This window comes from Euphorbia lathyris, chromosome 4 (assembly GCF_963576675.1).
Source record: "Euphorbia lathyris chromosome 4, ddEupLath1.1, whole genome shotgun sequence".
NCBI lineage: Eukaryota > Viridiplantae > Streptophyta > Magnoliopsida > Malpighiales > Euphorbiaceae > Euphorbia > Euphorbia lathyris.
This window is the reverse complement of record NC_088913.1, coordinates 18,829,246-18,844,365: the sequence shown is the minus strand read 5'-3', so window position 1 is coordinate 18,844,365 and position 15,120 is coordinate 18,829,246. Positions and strand designations below refer to the sequence as shown.

At 34.0% G+C, this 15,120-nt stretch overlaps 1 protein-coding gene across 1 annotated transcript; it reads right to left on the bottom strand.

Annotated features, from left to right (window-relative positions):
• Nucleotides 1-13,575: 13,575 nt before the first annotated feature.
• Nucleotides 13,576-14,865, bottom strand: LOC136226814 (flavonol sulfotransferase-like). Its single transcript, XM_066015472.1, has one exon. It carries the CDS (start codon nt 14,754-14,756, stop codon nt 13,785-13,787), a length of 972 nt encoding a protein of 323 aa, XP_065871544.1. The 5' UTR covers nt 14,757-14,865; the 3' UTR covers nt 13,576-13,784.
• Nucleotides 14,866-15,120: the final 255 nt, after the last annotated feature.

Genomic DNA, 15,120 nt, shown 5'->3' with positions numbered 1-15,120 from the left:
TCGAATTTAGCAAAAGGAGAAACAATTTATTTTGTTCGTGGATCAATAAATCTAAGTGGTTACATCAAACTAAATATAATACTTTACGCATGGTTTACACATGTGTTAGTCTCAATAAATACAAGACTTAATACATCATTTGCTCTCTGAACTTGTCCAAAAGAGTTGATTGGCCCCCTGAACTTTAAAGTGTTCTGATAGCCCTCTGAACTTGCATAAAATGTTCAGTTAGCCCCTGAACTTGCGTAAAATGTAATCAATTGATCACTCGGCCGTAAAAAAGTAAGTTAAATGCGGAAGATGTATTCCACGAGTCTTAAAAAAAATTTAAACGACCAAAATCGGTGTATACGATTTTAATATTAGAGAAGACAAGTTTTATAGTTGAGCAAGCAATAACTTCCTTTTTAATCTATTTTTTAATTATGTAATAACATTTTAAGATGCGTGAAATACATCTTCCGCATTTAACTTATTTTTTTTTTACGTCCAAGTGATCAATTGATTACATTTTACGCAAGTTTAGGGGGCTAACTGAACATTTTATGCAAGTTCAGGAGGCTATCGGAACACTTTGAAAGTTCAGAGAGGCCAATCAACTTTTTTTGAACAAGTTCAAGAAGCAAATGATGTATTAAGCCTAAATACAAATGTATTTATTCTAACATATTATATATTATAAGATTGTATGTCCTCTACCAAACCAGATTATGGCTTCGAGAAACTCAGATACTCCAAAAGATTAGGTGCAATATCAAGATCTATTTGGAAATATTTTTTTTAAAGAAAATATATGAAGTTTGAACATCAAAATTTCTCCAATTATTTAGTAATAATTATATGTACATTATTTATTACAATTAAAAGTTGCAATAATTGCTGAGATCTTTTAATATTATAAAATGAATTTGTTAATAATGAAAAGAATGCGTTAGTCTCCATAAATATAATACTTTACACATGGTTTACACATGCTACAAAAGAAAACCAAATCGAAGATGTCAGCAGCAGTATGATTGTATGTCCGAGACTTGCTGTAGTTTATAATTAAAAATGCGATAGTCTCCTTAACTATATGGTTTGCAACGTCATACAATGACATTATTTTATCAAAAGCCATGTTGCTACGTGATATAGTAAATAATATAGTAAATAATATCAGATGGTTTCCGTAAAGTCTATAACTTATCATTTGGAACATTATACAATAAGGTTTCGGACCTTAGAAATATGCTAAGCTCATTTGAAGAGGGAATTTTGGTTCCGGACCAATATGATATTAACACGTGTGCATGAGTTGAAGCTCAAATTACTATAAATAGGAGCTTGGTCCAAGAAGAAAGGTACGTTATTCTACATACTACAACTTGTAGTCCATTCCTTAAGTCTCATATTCACATATTGACTTAAGCTTCGAAGAGGGTTCACCGGTCACCGACTCCCTATCTGATTGTTTTACAGGTATCAAAACGTGGTGATTCGACATTACGACATCGCTACGTGTGAAAAAGTAAATACACAACTAATTTAAAACTATTAAAAGTTTATTGAACAGTTGAAGTTTAGAGGTTATTAAAAGCAATTTAGATAAGAACAAAGAGGTATTAAATGCAATTAGATAAAAATATTAGTTTATTAAAAGCAAATAGACACAAAAAAAAAAGTGAGGAATAATGCGAAAATATGTTATCCAAAGAGTAACATTATAATAATACAAATAACACATGAGTCGCCATCATTATAACCAACCAAGTATTACAATATCGAGATACGCTAGGCGGATATCCCAAGATCCCAAAGGATTATACACCATGACGAATAAACCAGGATCCGCAGAAGGGTCCGTAATCCACCATTATATCTTATATCAGTTATGATAAAGCTTAATGATGTAACTGAATAAACGTCTTTCAAAGACAGTTACATAGTTATTGAAAGGTATTAAATGAACAATAAAGATACAACCATTTATTTCCTTCACCATCAATGCTAAAGTTTACAGAAATCTATATAAATATCCCAGCTTCCTGGGATCAAGGTACAGTTTGTTGAAATAATAAACTTATAATTAATCACTATGCCATTTTCCCTTTCACATGACACAAGATACATGACAGACATTTGTTTTCGTGTTGTCTGAATAGTTTTCGTGACAGTATTTTAACTCTATGTCATCTGAAGGCGGAAAAAAAATGCGCTCCATTCTCAGATGGCGTTACGATTACAGTCTGCTGTCATCCCAAAAGAACGCGATTTTTATGAAAAAGTCACTTAACCATCAGACGACACTGCGAATAAATGACTGTCATTGTTATACGAAAATAAAAAAAAGCGACAACCAAATATTAGAAAAGCGGGGGAGCAAAAAGTTCCTAAAATTTTAACGCGCCCAATCTTTTAGACAGCATATAAAAGCCAAAGTGAAAACCTAATTTCTCATTTTGTCTTGTGGCCTCAATCGCTGCCACCAGTAAGCTCACTTCTCCCATTTCAAAACCCTCCCAAACCCTAGATCTTTCCAGTTCTTCAAACTCTCGCGGAATGAGCCTATATTTCTGCCACTGTAACTACGAGCCGCTTTCTTTGCAGTCTGGTTAGAGAAGAGATGCAAATTCCTATATTTCTGTACGATGATTCCACTTGAAGGTATCTATCCCTCTCTATCCTTCTTCTTCTTCTGTCTCTGCTAATTGTGGATTTCATCTTTGCTTAATGATTTTTCTCAGTTAATCTTTTTTGTCTCTCTAATCTATTATGAGTTTATCAGTTCTGTGCATAAATTATGAATGATTCGGGTCATTCACCAAATCAGATCACTTTCTCTTTAATACTGAAGCGTGTCCTTCTGAACCAGCATTTTGGTTATCCTTGTTTGTCCATGGTCATTATGAGAAGTTGGGTTTTGGCTCTCATGTTTACATGCAAAACGGTCTAATAAATGCATATATTGGATGTGGATTTACATTTTGCCCGCCAATGGTTTGATAATATGTCCTAGAGGACTTTAGTTTCTAAGAATTCTATGATTGTTGGATACTCCTAAATGGGTTCATACAGGGAAGATTTTATTATTATTTAGAGATGAGAGAAACGGGAAATGGAGCCTGATGAGTTTACTTTAGTTAGCTTGCTTTTGGTATGTGCAGATAGATGTAATATTGACTTGTGCACGTGGCATAACATGCCATAATCATAAAATTGATCATTTTGCAAACAAAGAGCCATTAAAATGGATAACAGCCTCCATTTCAAGCTGTTTTAACATGCTGAACTAAGACTAGACAACTTCTTACCCATGTGTAGTTTTATCTGTATATTCATACAAATGAAATAAACATTTGTATTGCTTTTTTTATCTAATAATAATATATAAAAACAAATATACTTTGACAGCTATAATACGATCATGAATAAAGTTTGACAGGAATATGGAACTTGCAACAATCAGTGCAAGAAACTTGAATTTCAGTAATTGAATTTATTTAATTTCGTGGTATTGTACATGAACATGGCATGCGTTTGGTGTTAAATTTATATTTTTTATGGTATGTTCATGCTTGTTTGTTGTGTTTTAATAGGTTACCCATGTATACCCATTTAGTACCAAATTTTGAGTTTCAAGAAGCTGCACTTCATCCTGCAACTATTTAACTTACAAGTGGTTGTTGGATTTGATTAGGGGGCTTGAAGCAACGAATGCTAGTGCTGCTTGTTATATTCCTGAAACCAAGAGCCACTATTTACGTAGATTTCATTATACATGTACACCTTCCATTTTTCTATGTAATATAATTGTTATTTGAGTTGTGTCAGTGTCGGGACGTAGTACTGGAGAAGTTCTGCATCATCTTATGCTTTATGACTCTTTCTATAAAAGATAAAGGGATTTTATTATGTTGATGTTCAGGCACGAAAGTTACTCATTGTGATTCAGATCTTGTGAATATTTACATAGCTCCTGATGATAAGCATTATACTGAATATGTTTGATTCATTTGCTTTTAGATTTTGAATTTTTTTAATTGTTATTTGCTTTGTTGTTTATAGATTTGGTGCAATTTCTGTTAGGCTCTGGCTCATCTCCGGTGCTTTGTGAGATATTATTGAGTGACTTTAAAAGTTGGCTCATCTTGCAACAACACCATCAATATTACTCTCCAGGTTACCCTCTCTTCCCTAACAGTTTTTTTTTTTATGTAATCTTACAGAATCTAAATAAGAAGCCCAAGGATTTAGAAATCAGCATTCCAATAGTTTATGACAATATCTCATTCTGGCTTGGAAAAAAGACAAATGAATAAGTAAATTTTTGTTTTTTGTACACACAAATATCTTCTATTTTTTAATATGAAGCAAAGTTAGTTTTCTTTATACATCTTTGGCATCATAAAACAAGAATATGTTCTATGGGAATGTTCTGAAATTCAACAGTTAATGAAGCAAAGGTAGCTTTCAAGAGTTAATGCATCAAACAACCACTGCAATTCAAGTTGATTTCATTTTTCTGGGAATGTTGTGTTTCTTTGAAGTACAGAATTTTTGAACCTGACCTGTTAGTTTATTTCTTATATGTTAAGTCATGTTTATTTGTGAAATGTAGTTGACTAAACAATAATGTATTTGTGAAATCTTAATTGGGGTTGTGGTATAGGGCAAAGCTGGATATTAGAGAATTCCAAAACATTGAGGTATTGCTCATTTGCTTAAATTATCTTGCACTGCTACTATTTCCTTTAGTTTCCATTTTATCCCTACAGTACCTTTTGCAACTCCTAAATACTGTAATATTTTCCATACACCATACAGTTGATCATAGTATGAAGCAGTGCTTATTCTCTTTTGTTTGCAGATGATCTGATTCAAGTCTATTATAATGATAGTTTTGCATTATACAATTAATACCATACATGATACGTCATTAGGTTAATATTTGGTCGATCAATGAATCTGAAAGGTACGTTTGTAGTCTAAGAAAAAATTAGATCGAGCTCATATTGCCTTGTCAGATAGTGTAGTTTCAGAATTCTATGCATTACTCAGCTGAGTTTACCTTGCAATTGCTGCATACTTTTCCCAATTTGTAAGGATAAGGTACCAAAATAGGTTTATGGTTTTTGGGGAAGTATCAATTTAGGCTCCATGTACAAAATAACACCGATATAGGCTTCACGTTTAAAAAAGGGTATCAATTTAGGCATTGAGAACAGATTGGACTATTTTCAATAAACTGTGGGTTATGTGCTATCAGAATTTCATGCATCTCTAGTGAGCCGTTTCTTTTACCCTCAGTTTATGTCAATATGAATTACATATAATGGCTCTAATTACGCTATTAAAGTGTGTGGCACAATAGAGGCAATTGGCATTAAGTTCATCACTCAATTAACTTGTGTATTTTATGTTGCAGGGAGAAAAGGGATGGAAGGAAACATGCAAAGAATGGGCATAACAAGTCAGGAGATTCAAGGTTTAAGTGTTTAGGCTTCTTATATAGTTAAATGTTAGTTTTGTAATGAGAAACCTTTGGTTAGGATTGTGATCTTCACATATGTACAAGTTTATTGTTATATATAAAGGTTATTTGCACATTATTTGCAATCTACTTTGGTTATATATACACGTTCATGGAAGAGGTAAAAACAAAAAAAAAACAATGACAAAATTCTTATAAGAAAATGTCATCTTACTTTCTATCTAACGATACATAACTGATAACAAACTGCCATACTAATTACGTTCCAACGACATAATTTAATACAAATTATATCATGTGAATTACGTTATGATGACAGTCGAGAAAACAAAAACTGTCATAACATTAACATAACACCTCCATTTTAACTTAATATTTTGACAGATTATTTAAAAATGGTGTCATGAGAACATATATTCGGTGACAATTGTTATTAGATAAACTGTCATATAATTAGTGGTCAGATGACAGGTCATTATTTGGTCGCTGTCATGTGAAGCTATTACGGATGACAGAACGTGACCGTCGTCTGATGCCTTAATAGACGGCAGCGAGCCCTATGACAGATTTATATCGTGCGGGGCGACGGTTTTTAACCGTCATCTGAAGAGGGTTTTGGCGTAGTGAATAGTCTTTAATTTGGTTCATTGTATTGTTCAAGAGTCATTTCTGTATTTATCAAGAGTTGTGTTGTTTCACAAAGAGTCATTTGTATTTATAGAGAGTTATTGTTGTTTACTAAGAGTCATGTCTATAATCTATAAATACATATCAATACAAGTAGTAAGGAAAGAGAATTTTCTTCCAGCAATTATACTCTTCCTCTGTTACCTGTGAAAGTTTATTTATTTGATCCAACAAATTGGTATCAGAGCCAGATAAAAATTCTCCTGAAAATTGAGAATCGTGATGAAAAGAGAAATCATGATTGGTTCATGGGAGATCAAGTCGCAGATTTGGAAAGCTGTGTGCTCTTGCAATAATCACATCAAAGAACAAGTCGATTCTTTGTCCTTTGAGGGGATCAAGAGGTTGTTGGAAAATGATTTGGGATTGGAGAAATATGCTTTGGATGTACATAAGAGTTTTGTCATGCGATGTCTGGTGGAATCCTTAGAAAATGATGATGATGAGAATTCTGAGGATTTAAGAGAAATTGGTGAAAGGCATGCCTATTTAACCAAACAAAAAGAAGAAAATGTATCACATGATGACGAGAAAATGGAAGATTCTTCTGTGATGGGTCTTTTGCTAGAAACTGATCCAGTCAGTAAGAAGAAAGAAGTTCCAAGTAAGAGCAGCATTACCAAGGCCATTGAAGAGATCTTCTTATATTAAAGCCAATTGTGAGGAAGTTACAACGATCATTCTTTTGTCGAATTTTAGAAGAAGATATTGGAATTGATAAATTTGCACTTGATCCATACAAGAAATATATAGGCAATCTATTAGATGAGGTATTTCTATGGGCTGATGAGAATTCAGAGTCTTTAGAAAGAGACAGTGATGTGGATGACAAAGATGAAGTAAAACCAAAGAATAAAATTAGTGCAAAGCAAATGGAGCAAACTTGTGAAGTATCTAAAAAGAGGAAGAGACTTCAAAAAGAAATCAAAGCATCAGACAATACGCAAAGCAAGCATGTGGAAGAAGAAGCAAAGGACAACATAAGTGCAGAAGGTATTGAGAAAGCCTCTGATAAAATCAAGCAAGTACCGGAGAACAGACGTGAGGCTAAGCTAATCAAGGAACTCAATGAGATATTTTCCAAAGAAGTCAAAGAAGTTGAAAAAAGAAAGGAAAGAGTGAAAGAAGTCGAGGGCATTGACACGAGTAATATCGTGTCAATTTCACATAGAAAGTGCATCAGTTATGAGCTTCATCCAAACCCCAAAATACGAGTTGACATTGATAATAGTGATGTTGATGGTACTGATAAGGATGATGAGGAAGACAATGAGGAAGAAGAAAATGATGGAGATATTAATAGGTATGATGGCGTCTAGAGTGAAAAGGTCAATGACGATGAAGTTTGAAGCTGTCAGCAAATTAAGAGATATTCTTGGTGTTACTAAAGGATAAAAAATTATAAGTTTAAGGGGGTGTGTTGAAATAATAAACTTATAATTAATAGTCTTTAATTTGATTTATTGTATTATTCAAGAGTCATTTCTGTATTGATCAAGAGTTGTGTTGTTTCACAAAGAGTCTTTTGTATTTATAGAGAGTTATTATTATTTACTAAGAGTCATGTCTGTAATCTATAAATACCTATCAATACAAGTAGTAAGGAAACAGAATTTTCTTCCAGCAATTATACTCTTCCTCTGTTACATATGTGAAAGTTTATTTATTTGATCCAACACACTTACTAGTTCTAGAGCACTTTTGAGATTATTCTTATTATTCTCTCAATTCTATACTGACTTTGGCATCAGAGTGTCCTCTACCAATCCCAATGGCACCTCAAATGGAAGGTATTCCGACGAAAGAAAATTCCTCAAGTTATCAACTGGTGTGGTGAGCATGGAACTCTCAACTATTTAGATTTTCACCACGACGAGCGAAGATGGCATCAGATGGATTACCAACTCCGCCTACTACTGGGATCACTGACGTTAACACCACGGGGATCCCAGCCCCACCCACTACAGGGGTTACCATTATCTCGAGTACCCTGAATAGACCTACTTCTCCCTTTTGGCCTTAACGACCTCGTCATACAAATAGGAGACGCACAAGATTCATCTCCGCAATCGTAATGCAAACGTTGGGAAATTTGCCTAATGCGCAAACTCCAACACACAGCCGCCTTCTAGAAAATTTCCATGGAGGAACCATACTTAATGTATTCATAAGCGCGAATCCTAGGCCTTGGTAGAATCGTACCGAGCCAATATCCCCACTATTCTACATGATGGATCAGTACTTGGATCTTCTACAGATTACATTTCCTTTATGCCGCCTTGGACGTCAAATCCTCCTGTAACTCATAACATGGATTCAGCAGTTATCATACACACATGAAGAAATCTCCGTCGAGAATTCTTTCGAGAGCCGGATAGATCCAAAGCACCAAAAGAACAGTGGAAATTTGATCTAGTTTCTAGACAAAAACTACCCCAGAATAGAGATGGCCTGATTCTCACGTGATGATCAGATCTCAACCAACGGCAAACAGATTCAAACGTGGTGCAACCGAATTTCCACGCCTCAACAATATGGGGGAAGGAATATATGGATGATGAGATACATAGGCGAGTTTTGGAAAAATTGGCGCAACAAGGATATTCAACCAATAGGCAAAGACCCACAAACAAAGGTTCGCGATTCACTGTGCGGATCCTTAGCTATGAAAAAGACTGGAAATTCAAGGCACCTACATTGCCACAATATAAAGGTGATGGCAATCCAGAAGTCCATGTACGATACAAAGAGCTAATGTATGTTTGTTACACCAATGAGGGGATGATATGTAGAGCCTTTTCCACAACCCTTAAAGGGCTGATATTTGACTGGTTTCAATCTCTCCAAGCTGGATCAATTGTCGGATGGGAACAGTGAAGCTGCGAAGTTTGCGCAAAGTTTGATGGGTGGCTTACCGAAGGTTGTACGAGCAAGGAGAAGATCAACCCTTAAGGGAGTATATTGATAAGTTTAACAAACTGTGTGGTCAGATCGTGAGAGTTGACCTTAATAGTCCAATAGAGGATGTGATCTGAAACACAACATGTGATAGGGAAGATCTCATCCAACATCGTCCTAGATCTCTCATGGAGCTGATCAAAATGGCCAAAAAGTTCATGGAGATTGATGATGTGACAAGAAAATGGCGAACCATGCTAAGGAATCGAAAAAGCAAGTCAAAAGGCAAGAAAACCCCACATGATCCGTCGTCCAAGAAAAGAAAAGTTCTCCATTACAATATATTAATCTATATATATATATATATATATATATTCACACATATATATTAATCTATATATAAATGTGGTTATAGTTAATATAATTCGGAAATTTTATAACAAAAGATAATCTTTTTTATAATTTTCTAGCAGGAGTACCGTATTCCACACCTAGTATATAAAGCTTGATTAGGAATATTGGCTCTAGGATTTTGGCAAATTATATATAAATATATATATATATATATATATATATATATATATATATATATATATGTGGCATTACTGTTAATGAAACACAAGCAAGAATTATTTCAGAATATTAATTGCTTTAATTATAACCATTCATATTAACTAATTGATGAGATTACAACTTGTAGTCTAAAGTAAAAAATTCAATTTTGAGATGATTTAGAGAATTTAAAAATGAGACCTGATACAGATCGGTCACGAGTTGAAGATTTTAATCTTAAATCCACAAGATAGTTTTTCTCTCGATAAACTAGAAGGAGTTAATCCCGGGTTTTATGGACTAAAATCTTAGGAAAAAAAGATTCCTCATTGTTAAAGGTTAGAAACCTTAACAAAAGTTTCAATGAAGAAGGTGATAATAATTTGTAGGGTAATTAATTTATTAATCCCTATGTTTTGACAAAATATACTGTTTAGTCCATGTATTTTCAAAAACACACGGTAAGATCCCTAACCTTTTTCTCAGTGAACTGTTTAGTCCTTCCGTCTGTTTGTTAGATTTTTTACCGTTTATGAATTCGGAAATGACTAAATTACCCTTTACTATTTATCAGTCAAAAGCAACTTACACCTCTATGTCTTTCTTTCACAACTCACGCTCACAAAAAATGGAGAAAGGATTGAATCCCTAACCCATAATCGAATCACTCATGCACACTCTTCCTGTTTGAATTGAAGGTAGAAATCGACTCAAATCTCTCTCGCTTACTCTTTCTGTTAGAATTGAGGGTGGAAATCCTCTTACTCTCAATGGTGAGTTTAATTTCCTCCATATTCTCAACTCATATTTACTGCCAACTGCTTCAGTGATGACGAAAGATGTTTCTGCTAATCCAAATTGACTAACAAAATCTTCATAAGAATCTAACGGCAGAGACTAAACAGTTCACCGAGAAAAACGTTAGGGACTAAACAGCAGTTCACCAAGAAAAACGTTAGGGACTAAACAGTTCATCGAGAAAAAGGTTAGGGACCTTACCATGTGTTTTTGAAAATACAGGGACTAAACAGTGTGTTTTATCAAAATATAGGAACTAATAAATTAATTATCCTAATTTGTATTGATAAAAGATGCATATCCTTGCAAATAAAGGAGCTTATATAGCTCATCAAAATGAAATGTAAAAGATTAAAAAGGCTAACTAGGGTTACAAATATATAATAAAGAGTGATAAGGGTAGAGTATGAAGGAAATGTCAAAATGGCATTTAGAGAATTGAAATTAAAAGGACAAACAATAAAGCTAAAATGGTATAAATGTAAATAAGATATGTAAGGAATTGGGACAGCTTTGGTCCCCTTGTACCCTAACCTTGTGTGTGTTCTTCTTGCGTTGAAGAGCTGATTCGTCGACGCTAAAAATCAACATTTTGTCGCTGAAAATGAATATGCCATCGCAGAAAAGAAATGTTTCGTCGCCAAAGATGGAGCCACTCGCCCAGCTCCTAACTTAAAAGCTTTGGGCAAGAGCAGCCCACACGACATGTGGGACATGTTACACGCTGTATGGGCGCAAATCTGGCACATTTCGGCCATTTGTCCCATGTGCCCGATCTCGCCTCGTGTCTCGCCCGATTTGTCGATTCCTTTTATCGCGACTCGAACCTTTGAGGAAATGCTCCGCATCAAGACCAACTAGGAAACTATATTCTTTATTTTATGAGTAAGTCTACACTTCAAAAAGAAAGAAAAAAAACTACTATAAGAGTTTTTTTGAATTAATGGCCCCATGCAAATTATTAACTCTTTATTTAGACAAATAATTTTGTATTTCAAATTGGTGGTAATCCTCAAACCTTCTCCTTTTGGTATAACAGATGAGCCCAAGGCAAAAGTCTGATTGAGTTGCTCACTACCATTATTATTGCTGACCATTACATTATAGAACTTCCATTATTGCTAACTGTTGAAGGCATGGGAATTAGTTATTTACGGATCCGCTAAATTATAGTAGAACTTCCATTATTGCACAACCAAATTATAATTTCGTGTACCACTTTTCATAGAGTTTTCTGGCTTTTTTGAGATGGAATTATCATCGCTGATGCTTTAGCCTGAAAAAAACCTCTCTACTCTTCCTCATATTTCAATCCATGGGTAAACTTCACCAATGGTACCTGAACTTTACATAGTTTACACTTTGGTACCTAGATTACATTTTGTCCCAAAAATATAACTGAAGTAACGATAACCAGACAATTTAGTATATTTTTACCGGTTATGACCGGTCAACGCGAGTTTCATGAGTTAATTACATTAATGGTACCCGAACTTTACCATAATTCACACTTCGGTATCTGGATTTTATTTTATCCTAAAAACATAACACAAGTAAAGGTGACTGAAAGATTTAGGTCATTTGACCGGTTAGTAACCGGGTAACATGAACTAAATATTGGGACTCACCATACACTCAATTAACATAAAATTATAATATTGTCATTTATGAGCTAAATGAAAATATTATAATTTTATGTTAATTGAGTGTATGATTGGTCTCAATTTTTAATTTAAAATGGTCAAACTCGGGTTGATCAATCACTAATCGGTCAAATATACTAAAATATTGAGTCATCTTTACTTGAAGTGTATTTTTTGGACAAAATGAAATCTAGGTACCAAAATGTGAATTCGGGTAAAGTTCAGGTACCATTAGTGTAATTTACTCGTCAAAATCGCATTGACCGGCAATTAACCGGTAAAATATACTTAATTGTCCGTTCATCGTTACTTCGGGTATATTTTTGAGACAAAATATAATCTAGGTACCAAAGTGTGAATTAGGGTAAAATTTAGGTACCATTGGTGTAATTTACTCTTCAATCCATTGACTACCCGAGTATTTTTCTTTTTTCTCACTTGGCCACTAGACATAAGAACATTCCTCAATATAACTCATACGATTAAACCCGAATGCTATTATTGTTGAAATTCCTCTTAAGTACGATACAAAAAGATCAAGGTGGGTGTACCACTTTAATATTTAAGCTAATAGAGTTTATATGAAAGCACAAAGCAATTCAGAATAGATTGTAATAGATGTGTATATGTACCTTAAATGTGATGTCGCATTTTATCTATAGTGTGCCATAGGCAAATCCAGTAGTCAATATGATCTATAGTGTGCCATAGGCAAATCCAGTAGTCAATATGAGGTGTGTTCCCTAACTTTTTTTGTGGACAACTCTCGGCTTCTAAATGACAGAGACACGATTTAGACGGTTAGTAATATGTCTGAATTGTAATTTTTTAATCCCTCTAGTGAATCAAGGGTCCTAGTCTGGAAAAGAATTGGAAGGTATCTCATTAGTACACCTGAGTTCTAAAGCTAATTTATTCTTATGTCTTGCAATACAAAATGGATTGCCTTTGAAAGGGCTTTTTAAACGTAATGTTGTGTTTTTATGATATACGTGTTTCTTTCCTTGGTGTTTGCTGTTTCATACATCTGCTAAAAAAAAAAATTAAAAATATAACCGAAAATGACAATTATATTATTTCAAGAATATGGTAGGAATTTCGGATAATAACAAACTTATATTGAATTTATCTCCATGTACAGAAAACACACCAAAAATATAACCCAAACCAAGACTTAAAACAGAGAAAATGCCAATTCTGAGGAATAAATAAACTTGGACGTTTCAAAAATATAATCCAAAAGTTCAACAGTTCACCAAACCGGTTACATGTTGGTGAAAAAAAAAAACTATATATGCATTCATTGGTCGAAAGTATTACTCGAGAGTAGCCTAAAATTTTCTCACAAAGCAATTAAGAATATATTGTTATAAATGTGTACATGTACCTTAAATTTTCCCACCAAACTTTTCTGCCATTTCAACAATTCACCAATTTTACCTTCCCTTAAGAATGCATTGTTTTCAATTTTGTAAGGGAGATCGCTTATGTGCAAGAGAACGAATTGGCAAATTTGACTAGAAGTGCGAATAAGTACCAACCATATTTATTAGAATCAAATAAAAACCATAGAATTATTGTAAATTACAGTTCTAACTCACAGAATTCAAACTTGGAAATGCAACTGGGTGGTCTACTACTATCCCCTATGATCCAAGTGTTATTCTTTCTAGCACACCTTGCAAATACTCTTTATTCAAGCGGTTTCTAGACCTTCCTTCGGAATCCAATCGTTATAGGAAAGAGAGACCAGTGCCGCTGAACTTCTGGCAAGTGATTTGGTCAATCCTTTGTGCCATTTCAGGCCTTAAATAATTTGCCCAGTCTCCAACTTTACCTTTCCTGAAATACGATTCATTTCCACGTGTGAGGATACCATCTCCTCTGTTTTCTGCACTTTTATTCACATCTAACTTGCTCAAATGCTCAAAACTGCACAATTCAATAACTTTTTCCACAATTCCTTGTTTCTCTTCATCAACTGTAAAACCACATCCCATAAAATCAGCCATTTTCTTCACATAGAAGCAATTATCCTTCTTGAGATCTTCATATTTCATAAACAATACTCTGTCAGGAAATTCCAAGCTTGCCTTCCAATATCCTAAAACATGATCCCAAAAGGGTCCGTAATTTGAAACCCCATCACAGAATTTCTCATACACCTCCTCGAATGCTATGATCTCTGCATCACCATGCTTAGATGTGAAAATATACTGCGAGACAAGAACATCCTTTGGATCCCTGCACATATAAATGATTTTCGAATTGGAATTCAGAATCGATTTGGGCAAGGAATGAAAAGGAACATGAGTGGCAAGTAATGGATTTTGGGGGTCTCTATTTTTTCCATAAGCATAAACGAATTCTATAAAAGGCAAGATATCATGTGGCAGTGTAGAGAGTAAAGGGGAATCATGATCAGAGTCGTTATTAATAAACTGGGTTCTTGTCTTAATGGCGAAAGCCAAGGCCTTGAGCCAAGTTGTGCCGGATTTAGGAGTGGTGGCCAGGAAAATATCAGTGGGTTGAGGTATGAAGTTTTGCTGAAACTGAATGATTCCTTTTAGAGGGAAATCGTAGAACCAAAATTGTTGGTATTTGTATAAATTTACAGAATGTTTCCAGCTTGGTTGTTGAGGAAGGTTTGAGATGTTGATTTCATCTCCATTGCTGAGATCTGTTGAACAAGGTTCCATCACCATATGATGAGAAAAACAAAGTGAATTAGTGTTTTTTAAGGGACTATGCTGCACAAGAGAAGGCACTATATATACTGCACAACTGAAATCTGAGCAGTGGGTTTCTTTTATAAAAAGAATTAATATAAATTGATAACAATTAATATATATTGGATACTCCAGAAGATTACTTTCAAAATTGAGATTTTTTTTTTCGTTACAAATTATATATTTAGACCTTTTTATATATTATACTTATCAGTCATGCAGAAGTTTATAATTACTTATGAATCATGCAGACGTTTATAATTATAAATTGAGATCTGTTATATATTATAAAATGAATTTGTTAATAAATACTTAAGAGTCATGCCGAAGTTTATAATTA

What these genes read in the sequence shown, in the direction of transcription:
- LOC136226814 (XM_066015472.1), bottom strand. Translation starts at nt 14,756, where the DNA reads ATGGTGATGGAACCTTGTTCAACAGATCTCAGCAATGGAGATGAAATC.